The sequence below is a fragment of the Macrobrachium nipponense genome, chromosome 10, assembly GCF_015104395.2.
Source record: "Macrobrachium nipponense isolate FS-2020 chromosome 10, ASM1510439v2, whole genome shotgun sequence".
NCBI classification, from domain to species: Eukaryota; Metazoa; Arthropoda; class Malacostraca; order Decapoda; family Palaemonidae; genus Macrobrachium; species Macrobrachium nipponense.
In genome coordinates, this window is record NC_087204.1 from 94,475,513 (window position 1) to 94,491,733 (window position 16,221).

At 37.7% G+C, this 16,221-nt stretch overlaps 1 protein-coding gene across 1 annotated transcript; it reads left to right on the forward strand.

Annotated features, from left to right (window-relative positions):
* Positions 1-241: 241 nt before the first annotated feature.
* Positions 242-7,577, forward strand: LOC135223765 (PH domain-containing protein DDB_G0287875-like). Its single transcript, XM_064262529.1, has 2 exons — positions 242-1,151; positions 6,118-7,577. Exons 1-2 carry the CDS (start codon positions 354-356, stop codon positions 6,946-6,948), a joined length of 1,629 nt encoding a protein of 542 aa, XP_064118599.1. The 5' UTR covers positions 242-353; the 3' UTR covers positions 6,949-7,577.
* Positions 7,578-16,221: the final 8,644 nt, after the last annotated feature.

The window sequence follows — 16,221 nt, forward strand, 5'->3', positions numbered from 1 at the left end:
AATATCTTCTTTATATGACACTAGTAACTCAACTCGCCATAATAAGTGAAAACTGATTTATCCAACTCTAACTGGTACCTCTTTGTTATCACAATAGATTTCGAAAACATAATTAAATCAAATACTCTAGTTGGGCGTTTTATTTGCCGCGCGTACCTGATTGGGCAAGCTCTTCTAGATCATCCAATCACCGTGCACCATCTTCAGGGCGGGAGAGAGACTGTCTGGTGTCCAGGATTTAAATATCCGCCAGTTCGTCTCCCCATCTCGTAGCTTGTAGATGGTCCCGTGCTGTTAGGGATTTCATCTTTTTTATTTCCATTGTTTAAGTGTTGAACGTACTTTATTTAAACATGAAAGTCACTCGTAGTACGAAGAAAAGTGCCCCGACACCCGGCACAATGAAACGATCGTTATTCGCCGGCCCTTTGCTTGTCGCCCAAGAAAAATCGACCAAGTTGCTTATAACTAATCTCGATCACAATGTGACCGATTCTGATATCTGTGAGTTGTTCAGCGAGGTTGGAAGCATAAGAGAAGTTGCCGTTCACTATAACTGCTGGGGCTATTCCTTAGGCACAGCCCACGTCGTGTTTTTGAACCATGAAAATGCCGCCGAAGCTGCCCGCCGTTACAACGGTGTCCCATTCGACGGGCGCCCTATGACAATCACCGTCGAAGGAGCCCCGCATGGGGCATACGGTGTGCAGAAAACCCTCCCCGTTAAGATGAGGCTGTCCTTCGGACCTAAGCACATGTCGAATGGACGCAATCCTTTGTCCCAGGTAAATGCGCCCACCAGAGGAAGGCCGCCAAAGGGAGTGAAGCGCCTTGAAAGCGGCCCTAAGGGTTTCGGTGGTCTTACTAAGCCACGAGGACGACCAGCTGTGTTAGGGAATGGCAAGACCGTGGGCCGATTACCCACAGCAGCCGAACTAGATATGGAATTAGACGAGTACCTGAGCAAGAAGAATAAGAAAGCTGGTGCAGCTAAGAATAAAGACAAAGAAAATGATGATTTTGGCAACGTGAATGAAGTGATGATCAATGGTGGGGTGACTCCCCGAAGGTCAGCAAAGAAAAAGAGAACTCCCAAAGGAACCCCTAAGACGCCCAACGTATCAAGGACAACCCCAGGGAAAACTCCCAAGGTAAGAAGGCTACGACATTCCAGTCTGCTAATTTTTTTTTTTTTTTTTTTTTTTTTTAATCTGTACCTATTACTAGGTATTCCGCGGCGGCCTAGACTATTGCAGTTGCGGTTTTTCTTTGCAATTTTATTTCCTGAACAAGAATTTCAAGTAATAGGGTAAAAAACCGCATGGTACAGGGGTGGCCCATGTACGATCAATGTGTACAACCCCAAGAAAAGTACATTATAGCGCGTCCTGACACCGGAGTAGAGGTCTTTAGCTCCATTTCTCACCAAGAAGAAGTCGCGACTGATGCCCATCTCCGATGTCAGGACGCGTTATAATGTACTTTTTTGGGGGGGTTGTTCACGCTGATCATACATGGTCCACCTCTGTACCATGCAGTTTTTTACCCTAACCCCCAGGGGCTCGTACTGAACACTGCGAAATACATTTGACGCCCCAATTCCTGGTGGCTTTCGTATTCGCGGGGACGAACGATGCGGAATGCTAATATAGAAATTCCCTTTTTTTTTTCATTGTTACGTTCATTTCATTATTCATTTTACGTGTAAGCTATACTACCTAATTTGTTCTGGATAACGTAGTCAGCTTTCGTCTACTAGCTATTCTCAACGAATCCCCTCCTAACTTTGGCATTTAGGGTAAAAAACCGCATGGTACAGGGGTGGACCATGTACGATCAATGTGTACAACCCCAAGAAAAGTACATTATAACGCGTCCTGACACCGGAGTAGAGGTCTTTAGCTCCGTTTCTCACCAACAAGAAGTCGCGTCTGATGCCCATCTCCGATGTCAGGACGTGTTATATAATGTACTTTTTTGGGGGTTGTACACATTGATCGTACATAGTCCACCCCTGTACCATGCGGTTTTTTACCCTATAGGTAGTACCTAGCTTGGTCATGTATAGGTACTTAAGCAGAAGATGGAATAGGCCTAAGATAAGGTGAGTAACCCATAGATATTGGAGTAGTCTAACCTTTGTAGTTACCTAAAATAGCCAACAGCTTCGTCCGATGACGTCACTTGGAAGTGCTAGCGCACTTTTAAATTAGTTAACTTACCCATGTTGATTTTGTTCCAAATTTACCCGTAAAATACAATTATAACTACTTTAGGGAATGACAGCCAAAAGTTATTTAAGTAATTTTGGAGATAACTGCATTTTATTTCATTGAATCTCTCTCTCTCTCTCTCTCCTCTCTCTCTCTCTCTCATCCTCTGCATTTCTCTAATCTCTCTCTCTCTCTCTCTCTCCTGGTTCTTAAGCGCTCACTCCACAAACACAGTAGCGGGCAAACATGGAACTATAGTTCACACTATAGTTCCATGGGTGCAAAGCTTTATTCCCTTGTTTTCCTTACTCATTTTGAGTTTTAACTACTTTCTGCTGCATCAAAATGTTTTTTTTAATTCATGTCTATTAGCCTATCCTTTTCTGCAACTCTCACCCTCGAGGTTAATCCCTTGTACAGTCTCTCTCTCTCTCTCTCTCTCTCTCATGTTGGGCACTTCCTTTTCCTCGCCAGTAATATAAACGGCGTGTTCATATGCATAATTTTCTTTTTTAATTTGCCCCATAGGTTGAGTGTTATCAATCTTCCTTAAGCCCCGCCTACATATAGACACTTCATACTCTTGAAAGCAATTTTAATGAATTTGTCTGTGTGTGTTGACTAACATTTAGGTATGCAGTTAAACGTGACTAACACGTCTGCATCCAATCTTAACCAGTCAGTCACTCATGATTTTCTTGCTTTAAAAATCTAATGAATAGTTTATTAATGCTTACTTTTTGGAGGTTAGAAATCTTTGGTGAGACGGTAGAAGCTTACCTCTAAACCACCGGCATTGTTCACTTGCAACTTAGAGCAACACTTCCTGCTTGCAAAAAATAAATAATAAATACTGGCTTCCTATATGCATGCGAGCTATATCCTAAACTTTTTCTTAACCATATAAACGTTTGGAAAGTGAATGTTTAGTATAACCACTTCACTACTCAGCTGAGACAATACAGTATTTTAATCGGACGCAGGCTTATTCGGGCCTTGGCTGATTTGGATCAGATTCGGACCTTAAGCGGCCCACACACGCTCAAATTTTTGGTCAAATTGTTTGATGTCAAATTATTTGACGTCAAATTATTTGACGGTTTGACGTTCGCCCTACACGCTCAAACTTCTCATCAAATTTTCATTTTGCTCCCGAGTGTCATCATGGATGCATATACAGCGTTGGCTCTTGGCTTAGCGTTGAAGAGCACACACAAACAAAAGAGACGAAAGTGTGCCCAGCAATGGTATTTGTGTCGTGAACGATTTGGTCATGCTCCTTTATTAAATGAACTGAGAATTATTTCTGTCACTATAACAGTCACTTTTAATGTTCCAAAGTTGTGGTAAACTTCTATAAACATCAATAAGCTCAAGAAGAAATTTCTTTTCATGTTTTGTTGGAGCCATGATGACGATGAGCCGCGTACGTCCTCCTCAAATTCTGTCTAATCACTAACTAATTTGCGCAAATTATTGCTAGGTACCACACACGCACAAATTATTTGACGTTGGCTCAAAAAATATCTACTGAAATCAGATCAGTAAAAAATTTTACATCAAACCATTTATAAAAGGCCATCAAATTACGCCACACACGATCAAATTCATGTCCAATAATTTGACATAAATAAAATTGGACCAAAAATTTGAGCGTGTGTGGGCCGCTTAAGTCTTGGCAGGTTCGGACCATTTGCTAGGCTGTTTCGGACCTTTGTTTTGGGTGATTTGGACCCATACTAATAATTTTATATTATAGCAATTATATTAGGGAAAGCTTTGATGAACTTTCAGGCAATGTGGGTGTCATTAGGGTAGTTAGAGAGTTTATGAATTATGTTGACCTAACGTGGTTGCAGAGCCAGGTGTGGAAAATGGAGAACTAGTCTGTGTTTGGGCGCAGTATTAGGTCAAGCAACCATGTGAAGAGGTGGGATCATAAGCTGAACAAAAAAGCAAAAAAAGTAACCTCGCACCTTCTTCACTTGTATCTTTAAAATACTTAGAGGCAAAGGAATACCTTATCAGGTGATTTAAGCTTGTTGAAGAGGGCAAATTAAAGAGACATCAGAGAAAGCAGGTCAAGTGGGAGGACTATAATGAAAGGAAAATAACAATTGGTCTGCTACTGAAGAAATGTGCATATATATTATGCGCCAGTGTAAATAAAGGGGCTATTTCGGGTGAATTTTGTCTTTATTTTTACATGAACTATTTTAGAAATTAGCAATATGTAACCACGAAATAAATGGTCCTAGAAACGTGCGAGGAGTGGATTTCCATTGCTTCCCCAATATATTTTCATAGACTTTGGAATGATTATGGATTACAAACATTGAAACAATATTATAAAACAATGTCACATATGTAAATACATATTAGCAGTGGCAGCTCGTCAGCAGGCATTGTGGAACTGCAGCACCCCCTATAGATTTCATAATGTAATAATGCACAAAATTATGAATATGAGAAATTGAATATAGATTATTAATAATCCTTTAAAAATTACCATTCTCTTGTTTTTATGAAAAAAAAAATTGAAACAATGTAATGCAGATTAATCAACTCAGTGGCGAGTTGCAATAAATGGGAAAAAATAATAACCACAATAATGTCAATCATACTAAAATTCAAAATAGCTTTCAGCCATTTTTAGTCCATTTGTTTTATATGGACCTATGTTATTTTATTTTACTGTCCTACTCAGTTTTGTACTATCTTTATATTTTTTGTTTTCAAGTTTTTATTCTTTTTAATGGTTTAATTATTTTTCATTTTGCTACCCTTAGTTTGCATAAAATTGACATTTTTTATGTAACCTCATATTCTCAATTTTCCATCAGTCCGTCCGCCAGTCTCCGCTGCCGAAAGTTGCTGCTTTGAATTTTAGTATTTTAATACTTTTTTAGTTTTGTGTGCAGTTTCAAATTTGATTAGGGATCAGTCATAGCCCAAGAAAAACAGAACTTGAAGAAATTAAGATTTCGCCATATATATATATATATATATATATATATATATATATATATATATATATATAGATAGATAGATATATATATATATATATAGATAGATAGATAGATAGATATATATATATATATATATATATATATATATATATTATATATATATATATAAGTCGCAGCACCCCTATAAATGATAGCCAGGAGCCGCCACTGCATATAGGTCCGAATCGGCCAATCATATGAAGGTCCGAATAAGCTTGGATAAAGGTCCGAATCAGCCAAGTTCCGAATAAGCCTGTTCCCTTTTAATCGCATCCGAAACCATCCTGGCGACAACTCAAATTCTACAACTGGCAGGTAGTTACATATGGCAAGGCTGTGGAGAGGATTCGATTTGTGTAAGATGTTGCATTATTGGAAAAGAACTGGAAATCTTGCGTATATTGATAACATGGCTTTGCAGGTTGTAGGCAATGTGTTTCGTTAATTTAGCTTACAGTAATACGCATAGTGTAGGCGTTTCAATTATGAGGAGCTTAGACAATAGCAAGATAAAGCTCTCAAGAAATACGCTCTTCTTTTCTTTTTCTTATCCGTTACTCCCAGTAATTTTCCTAGTTCTGTTTCATTAAATGAAGTACGTAACTATATTTAGTGACTACTTAATTGTGTAGAAAAATACGTTATACAAAATTATGGTTAGTGATTATATATATATATAGAGAGAGAGAGAGAGTATGCTATGCATTAAAGAGAGAATGAGCAATATCACCATCGCCTCTAATTTAGCGTGTTTTCTAGTTCATTTAAAGGTAATTACAAGTTTCCACAAATTAGTTTTTCTTGTTGATCTACCTTTTCTTAAAGCTTTTAAATTTGTCATTATGTATATTCGCTTAGTTTAGTATTTCAAGTGACCTGGTATTTTTTCATTACAGAGAACACCTAGCAGCGGCCTTAAGAGGCTTGGCAGACCGCCCAAGAAGACCCCAACTGGAAGTCCCAAAGTAACACCGAAAACACCTGGTAAACAGGTAGGGACCACTCCGTTTAAAGTCAAGCTTGTGAGAGACCCACAGGACACTCCAAAGAAATCAGGGACTCAAGAAGAGGAAGCAGTGGAGGACCACGTCGAGGCGGAGGTAACAGACACAGCAACGTCCCCTAATGAGACAGAAACCGCGGCAGAAGAGGCCATTGAGACGGAAGCAGTAGTCGAAGAGCCTACAGAGACGGAAGTAGTAGCAGAAGAGCCTACCGAAACGGAAGTAGTAGCAGAAGAACCTACCGAGACGGAAGCAGTAGCAGAAGAGGCTACCGAGACGGAAGCAGTAGCAGAAGAGGCTACCGAGACGGAAGCAGTGGCCGAAGAGCCAACAGAGACGGAAGCAGTAGTAGAAGAGGTCATCGAGGAGGAAGCAGCTGCACAAGAGTCAGAAGACGATGTGGTGGCGATAACTCTAGACGATGAGGAGGCACCAGTTCCTCGGTCTAAGCGAACGCTGAAAACGCCTGCAAAGGGTAAGAGGCAGCCTGCGAAAAAGGCCGCGGAAACTCCCTCAAGCCGGCGCACCACGCGAGCCCCTTCGAAAACTCCCAGCAAAACCGAGTTACCAAAGAAAAGGAAGGCAAGTGATGAGGAGCTTCCGGAGGAGGGAGAGATCGTAGATAACGAAGAAATAATCTTGGCAGATTTGCCTGACCTTTCGAAGTCTGCCAGAAAGTTGAGCAATCGTCGAAGTGGAAGATTCTCTGGGTCGGCAAATTAAAGTGTATTTTTTTTATAATGTGTCCTGATTCGTTAGTTTTTTAATCATTATGAAGCATGCTGTTATGTTTTAATGTATATCATTCTTCTGACTTGAGAACGTGAGGAAGACAATATTAAGTGCCCAAGTTTAAACGTGTGTTATTTTTGATGAGTGAAACCATGAATTTTCATGCCCTTCAGATTGCGTTCTTGTTCAGTGTTGCTATATCTCCGATGAAGGTATAACTTCTTAACTGCTTGATTGTTGTTTTCGTTCTAGGGAAAGTTGTTAGTTGTGTCAGTTATTGAGTGAATGCGTGAAGCTCAAAATTAGAAGGGGTGAAAATTTTTTCATTTCTGTTTACACTAGTTTTAAAATTCATTGTTCTTTACACTATTTGAAGGTAGGATTTTCGTTTGCTGAAAGTGCAGTTTCTAATTTCACTTTAACTAAAGAATATTTCTTGCCATATCTGTGATGATCTTCCTGAAGTGCTCAATTATAATGCCTTTGTGGAATTTTGTGATATATTTTTATTCCCATTACATCAATACGAAGCAGTCATAGTATTGTAATAACATGTTTATCAGTTAAACATGACGTCGTATACTTTTGTACTGATTTGTCAATAAAATATTTTGAATTTAGCGTTGACTATTCTCTGTTCACCTAGTGGTATTATGATTTAATTCAGTATACATAGTACTAATTTGGTTTGGTTAGTTTACATGCATTCAGGATGCTTTTGAAGAGAAGTTATCTTTGGTGAGACCTGTCGAAATTTTGAGCAGTGGACTGAATCTTTAAAGAAGTTAAAATTTTAAAATTGGTTTTATTGAAAGTAATATATTTCTTAAAGGAGCCTCTGCCGGCGAAACCTCGTGTCGCTCACCAAAATGAAATATGGCAACTGTGCTACTCACATGATTCAACTTATAAGAGGCGAGTACGGTCACATGGTTGATTATTTCAAACGCTCTCAACTGTGTGTACTTATTTTACGAATTTGATAAATAAATTGTTAACAATGTCTCCGTACCTCATAAGCTGTTGTGCTTAACTGTTACCAAGGCCAATAGAATTTCTATTGGCCTTGACTGTTACTTGCCTTTATACGTATTTACGGAACGATAGACAAAAGTGGAGTTGCCATGTCTAAACTGGAGCACGTTTTAATAAAATAGTAAATCAGTGGTACTTAATACTAAGTGCAGTCATGCTAGTTTAACTATAAGATTATTAAGTCAATAGTGTTCAAATCAAGGCAGAAATGAACTGTCGTCAGGTATAGGATGGAAGCGGTTGGAGAGTGACCGTTATTTGGGAAATACCGGCGCCTCTTTTGTTAAGCTTTAAACTTGGTGATACAGTGATCACGTGGTCGTCACTTCAAGTAAACCAGATCCTGGTTCTGCATAGATTGACTACCGTCATTTTACATGAAGCTTATGATTATAATGGTTTTATAATAACGATTGTCTATATTTTTGGTGTATATATTCACATGCAGTTCATGAAGTAAGTAGAACCTCTGAAAGAATCGTCGACTATGTATTAAAAATAACGGAATGCATATTTGAGCGAGCCACTACCGGTTGCATCCTTGACTCACGTGCTAGGATTATTCGATAGTATACACATGTTCGGCCGCACGTAGGGTTACGAGGGGTCACTTGCCTCCCCCCGCCTGAAATAATAGAATATATATATAAATTTATTACATTTTACTAAAATTCATTTTCCCTCCATTTTGGAATATTTCAGTTTTAAGTAAATGAAAGGTATTATTATGTATTAGTATACAGTATATAACTGCGTTGTTCTTTCCAGAAATATTTGAATTCAGATGAACAGTATATGGAATTTGAAAAAAAGTCGGTGTAACTTTTTTTTTTTTTTTTTACTTCTTTATCGCATCTTGCTTCGAAAAAAGTCAGTGTAACGTTTTTCTCTTTTACTTCTTTATCGCATCTTGCTTCATTTAAGTTAGTGGCATCGCAGTTCCACTGCATAATATATATATATATATATATATATATATATATGTGTGTGTGTGTATGTATGTATGTACGTATATATATATATATATATATATATATATATATATATATATATATATATATATACACACACACAAGGAGACAACCAGTTTACAGGAAAAGATTCATTTATTGCAAACGCGTTTCGTAACAAAAGCTTGTTACATCATCAGGGCTGAAATAAATTGGACAGACGAGTTAAAATACATGTCACATAATTAAACGTATAAAAACAACCATTCTTAATTGAAAAGTTCCTAAACTAGTTGAAATTGTAAAACAAAGAGACAAAACAATATAATAATAATAAAAAGGAAGCGAACAACAGTATTTAAAAAAAGCACCTGCTCTGTTAGAAGATGACAAGGAGGGAAGGCAGAGCCACGAAGAAAACATGCACACGCCAAATACAGGGGTACAGGAGAGGTGTGTGAGTTCAATCCTGGCGCCAACTGCTTAATGAAAATGACTCAAGAATGGGGAGTTCGTGTAAGTGGCTTGTTTGCCCCACGATAGAAAAGTCGGTGTATTTGATATCAACATGGCAAATTTTTTAATGATTTCTGACGTTAGAGAATTCAGGGTTGGACAATTTACGGCCAGTACGATGGCTAACACCTCTATGTGAGTCAGCTCTGACCTTCAGCAATCTTTTGGTAAATCCCCGAATCACATTTGGGTCAAGAATATTTATAAACGACCATTGATTGCAACGTTGTACAGAGCTTGTCTTTGATTTAAGAAAAAAAAGAACCAACTGTAAGTGGATTTCTTGGAATTAAAATAACTTGCAGCATGCTCAAATGTTTCTCAATAATTAACTTTATATCCTTTCTAAATTTATTCTCTTTAATATAAGGAATACTCGCATATAGTTTCTTAGTGTTTAAAAAAGATACGAGATGGATAAAAGTTATCAGTAAAATACTTTCATAAAAACTCAATTTCATTGTGAAAATGATCCCATGAGGAGGTTAAAGAGTAAACTCAGTGAAGCAGAGTAAAAATAGAATTCACCTTAAAATTAAAATAACACTGAACTATAAAAATTGGAACCCAGTACAGAGAAGGTCTTTTTTTTCGACACACCGAAGTGTTAAAACGATCTTTACATCTAGAAACTAAAACATCTAAAAGTGCCAACAGATCATTTTGTTCCTTCTCCAAGGTATACCTAGATGAAGCTGGTTGATGAAAGAAAGGAACTGGTCAGCGTGAAATGTGGATCTAAAAAGGACAACGGTATCGTCCACATACTTTTATAAACAAGAAGGTAAAAACTGAGGGGGCAATTATCAAACAATTTCTCCTCCAGGGAGCACGTAAAGATATTAGTAAATATGGGACCTAAGGGTGATCCCATTGCCATCCCATCAGTCTGTTTATACAGACAATCATTAAAAATAAAGGCAGTGTCCAGCACTGCCAGTTGTAGTAACTTCTGGCCCTCGTTGCCGATGGATCTTGCCTTTATATATATATATATATATATATATATATATATATATATATATATATATATATAAATTTGCCGTCCTCTTGGAAAACATGCTGCGGGGCGTCCATGTAACTAGGTCAATAAAACTTGAATCCACTAAATGAAAGCATGATATACACTTCCATGAACTAGAATTATGTAATTACAGAAAATAAGAAATGAGAAATTGTCTCTTCCCACCCCCACAAAAATGAAAAATTGTATTACTTCGATTTAGGTAGGAACGTGCTTTCATGAAATGAAACTAGGGATGAAAAAGTCTATCAACTCAAAATAAGGATTGCCAGATGTTCCTTAATATACGGATTCGCTCCATTTGGAGCCTGTACGGAACTTTTAGCGCCTCAGTGCGTGATCGGTATGGTCTCGGCTGCGAGTTCGATTCTCTGGCATTCCACTGAGGGGGTTGTTTGTTTTTTATTAAGCTGACCTTGTGTCAGCACGGGCTCTTGCTCACAGAGCAGAGGGGGTGTCAGAGACGTGTATTTCTGGTGATAGAAGTTCACCCTCGACGTGGTTCGGAAGTCACGTAAAGCCGTTGGCCCCGTTGCTGAATAACCACTGGTTCCATTCAACGTAAAAACACCATAAAAACAAACCCGTCTGTCTTAAGGAGCAGATGAATAGCAGTAACTTGAAGTAAATGTATATTTCGATTAATTGCTGGTGCTCGTAGATCAGCTTTATAACCATTATATTGTCAAGTTTCCATTGTTTAAACCCGCGATTCTATAGAATACTACTCAACTAAAAAAAACAATTGTTCAATTACTGAGGCAGGGTAAGCAGGCCTAAGGTGAATCTCAAGCTATGAAAATGAGAGGTATTATACAACAATATGATTATGATTCACGAATACGAAATTTAGTGTATTGTTAAACCCTTAAAATCCTTGGATTATCTCAACCTTCCTTTTGACGAATCTGGAGAACTTATCTAAAGCTTTAAAAGATTTATGAACACAACCTGTGGTGTTTTTACATTATAGATTCTTATTAAACGCTTGCTGTTCTTTTATCCTTTTTAAGGTTTCTCTTGTTAGCCTGAATAAGTATTTTGTAGGTGCTTCCCGGTGTATTTTTTTAGAGACTTTTTTCGGGTTTGAAGTTGCTTCATCCTTTTCCTTTATATTCTCAATTTTGCTTTTACTAAGGAATTTACTACCTATAATGTTGGTGAAAGTAACTACAAATTTATATTTTATTCCCAATTATTTTAATCTAATTTTCTTTTCTCGTTGTTTGAATGGCGAATGCTTATTGATTTTTTTAAACTCTTCAGAAGACGGGTAGGGAATGATAAAATGTGAAACTCGTTTTTATGGAATTACGTAATTGAGTAACGGAAACATGATTATTTAGTGATACCATATCGGGTCACAAAAATCATGGAGAAGAGCAAGCACTTACAACTGTTTCATTGACCAATATTATCACAGTTGGCAAATAAAGGAAAAGAAGGCAGCCCATTATGCGCCATTTATTATTGCAAATTCATAGAAAACGCATTGGCCGGCGCAAACACCCGGTCATGTTAATAATAGAAACAATGCCATAGCCATACGTTATGATTTCGACCATAGACGCATTTTACGAATAGTCGGCTTTTACAAAGTAGTAGTAATGTATTGGCCTTACGTTGGTGGAGAGGATCCTTATCAACCCCAGGCCAACGGTGACGGAACAAATGGCTCTAGTAAAAACGAAATGTATACCAAAGATGTAACATTTTGATTCTATTTGTAAACCCTTGACTAAGTTAGCGTGTGATGCTGATGCGACAAAAACTGAAATTATTTCCTTAAACCAAGTCAAAAAGGGTGTATTACTTATAGTGCCTCAGTGGCGTGATCGGTATGGTTTTGGCCTGCCACCTCGGTGGCCGCGAGTTCGATTCTCGGGCAATCCATTGAGGTGTGAGATATGTGTATTTCTGGTGACAGAAGTTCACTCTCGACGTGGTTCGGAAGTCACGTAAAGCCGTTGGTCCCCTGGCTGAATAACCACTGGTTCCATGCAACGTAAAAACACCAAACAAACAAAAAGGGTAAACATCGTGACATTTGTTCTGCGTTTCTAACACTGAAGACGTAAAGTTAGAGAAAGAACTGACATTTGATGACGCGTAAAAGATGATTTGTAGTTGAAAAAAGTGCAGTTAATGAAGATTTTACATGATATGTTTAAGTGTTTTGATAACATGGTAGGGTAAGGAAGATTTAGTTTCTAATCATCTAAATGAATTATACAAAAGCGCAATTTCTAGCCCAGACTCACTGATGAAAATAAATAATACAATAATAAAGAAAAAGAAAAAACTCAGTTCCTCAAAGTTTGTAAATTAAGTCGGCCTTGTCCCGGAACGGTCTATTTCTTCAAGAAAGCCCTTGGAAGGATAAACAGGATTTTCAGACCAGATTAACGACCCCCAAATCGAGGGTTGCAGATTAACTGTGATCGGATTATAAGTCTGGAAGAAGTCCAGCAACGTAGCTAATGACAGCCATGTTCATAGTTATTTTGGTTTTACTATATGAACGTGGCTATCATCAAGGTCCCGTTGATGAATAACCACTGCTTCCATGCAACGTATACAAACAAACAAACAAATACATACTTCTCTTTTTAGACGGACTTAATTTATAGTCTACCGTCACTTAAGGGTCCAATAATTTTTTTTATTTCTTTATCGCATTGTATCCTTTATTTTCAACTGTGAGTTTGGACGAGACATTGGGTATTTGTATAATTCATTTCGATAATTAAAAACTAAATCGTCCTATCCTACACTGTTATCAAAACAGTTTAATACATGATTAAGATTTTTCATTTGTTGTAATTTTTTTTGCACCTATTTTCTTTACTATGAATCACCTTTTGTCATCAAATCTCCGGTCTTTCGTTTATTTCATATCTTCACGTTAGAAAGCCAGACCAATCGTATTAAATCGTTTATGTTTCTGACCTATACCAACGCCATCTATTTGACTAGACCTCTCTGGCGGGGCTGTTTGTGTCTTCCCACGTGTGTTCAATCTCCGCAGATGCCAAATGTTTAACAACAACGGAGATAAAACCATTTATCCCATTATAGATATCAAATATCATCTATTCCATTGCGCAGACTTCTAAGTCAATTACATAGGTTCACGATTGATAATGTATTTTTTATGCAATAACATGAAACGGAATCAGATTTTCTATCAACATGGCATCTCATTTTGGTGCTGTTGTCAATATTTCAAACGGCTCCACGTGCGTTTAAATCCTCTGATTGCATCTTAAAACTGTCTCTAGGGGCCACTTTCGGTGGTTATGGTATTTGTCCGAAGGCATTTCCCCTTTCTACAAATATCTTGATTTCTTGAGATCATAGGTAAAGAATAAATTGGTAAGCAAGGAAATATGAAATAAAATATAACGGAGTAAGTTGGACACAAGCAGATTCTCTCTCTCTCTCTCTCTAACAAAATAATTGAAACTGACTGAATATTGGTTGAATACGTTATGGTAATATAGTTTTGGCCTGACTATAGTGAAGAGTGACTTTGACATATACAAGTACTAACAAAATAATTAAGATGGAAACATGTTAAAATAAAAATAAAAAAAAAGCTGTAAGATTTAGAAGAGACAAAGAGAAAGATCGAGAGCAGGGCGGAATAGGAAGGAGATTAAAGCACCTGGAAATGAAAAGTCCCTACAATCTTAGAATTATAGCCTCAGGGTTTGTCTCAAAGACATTCAAATGTCTGCCACGTACGTGTCAGTTGTTTTTGTTAAATTGGAAACAGGGTAGATTTTTAAACGCCACACCAGAGAAGTCTTGTCGTGGTGGCAAACTAGAAGAAATGGCAACGTTTCTGCCATATCTACACGATATGAAACGTGGTTCAAGGTTTTCTGAATCAAATCTGGGGAAAGTGAAACGTCTAAAACAGTAGGATATATATATATATATATATATATATATATATATATATATATATATATATATAACCGTTCCTTGACAATGTCTTAGTAAAGACGAAAACGTTTGGATTTCTGACTATCATTTCCCTGTGGTATTCGCTTACTTAATGAAGTCACGTGCATCTACTATGATTTTTAAGTAGTATATATATATATATATATATATATATATATATATATATATATATATATATATATATTCTTGTCAAATAAATGGCTGAAGATCACATTAAATTGAGAGACCAAGCTTAAACTTTTAAAAAATATACAGTTTTTCATGAGATCAGATCATACCAGTTGAACTGTTGAGGAATAATTTCCGACAATTGTTAACGAAAATCAAACAGCCCGAAAACCAGCGAGGTCTGCGTGGCGTTTAAAAATCAGCCCTGTTGCCAATTTTACAAAAACAACAACTAACACGTGTGTGACAGACCTTTGAATGTCTTTGAGATCAACCCGGAGGCTATAATTATAAGATTATAGGGGCTTTTCATTTCCAGGTACTTTCATCCCTTCCTATTCCGCCTTGTTCTCTCTCTCTCTTCTAAATCTTACACTGTGCGAGCGAGAGCTTTTTTTATGAGATAACATAGTTCCTCCATTCGCCTTTTCAACTCGAAAATTCCTAATAATTTTGTATACTATTGCCTTTTCTCGGCTGTGAAGTTGATGTCTATCCATGTATACATGTGAGATGACCAGGAATGACTTATAAGTCGGTATCAAAGTCACTCTACACTTCAGTAAGGCAAAACTTTGTTGCCATATCATATTCAAGCATATTCAGTCATTGTTTCTTATCTACTATTTTGTCAGAGAGAGAGAGAGACCTGTTTTTAAACGACTGTTTATTTTTTCACTCGTCAAACTTTATTTCATATTTCCTTGCTCACCAATTTATTCTATGCCTACGAGGCATAGAATAAATTTATTCTATGCCAGAGAGGTCTGGTCACTTTGGAAATACTATAGACCTTGGTCACCACTCTTCTTTCCCACCGTTATCCCTACATTAAGGGGTAGTTTGCCTGATGCGCCCTCTCCGTTACCTTCTATGGAAGGCATCATCCTCCACCAAACCTCTTCTCTCCGTATCGTCCTTCACTTTATCTCACCTTCTAATTCTCTATCTCCCTCTTGATCTTCTTCCTCTAAAGTCAAACCATTTTATGAGCGTTGTTGTTGTTGTTGTATTAAGCCAACACTTCTTGTTGGCACGGGCCTTTCCCTTGTTCGGCCCGTAGGTACTTATGAGCGGACTCCAAGACCATTTCCAGCTCTGCCAATTCTCCTTAATCCGGCTGCCTTCGCTTCACTAAGAGAAGGAAAGAAAAATGAAAAACTTGGAGATCTGGCATACCTGTTGCCACTTCTTCACTTGGGTCAGACCACTGAGACCCTTGGTAAAATCGTATAAAATGGGTCGAGATAACCTTCCGTACTTACGGGCTGCTCTGTGAGCAAGAGCCCGTGCTTACACAAGGTAAGCTTAATAAAAAACAACAACTTCCGTATTCATTGTCTCGCACAGCAAGCTTCCGTAAACACCATGGAGAGTTCCCCGCGACGTGTCCTTCGTCCTGAAGAACGCGAAATGGCATGCAACGTGTACCAGTTTTTTAAATGGGAAAAAGAAACTGGAATTCCCAAGTTTGGAATCAAGCAAGCAGTCAAACGTGCCGCAGATACAACGAAGATATCAAAAACTACTTTGCATCAGATTTGCAAGGAAGCTAAAGAAACGGAAGAATTTGGAGAGCTGGTTTTTAAGGAAAAGATA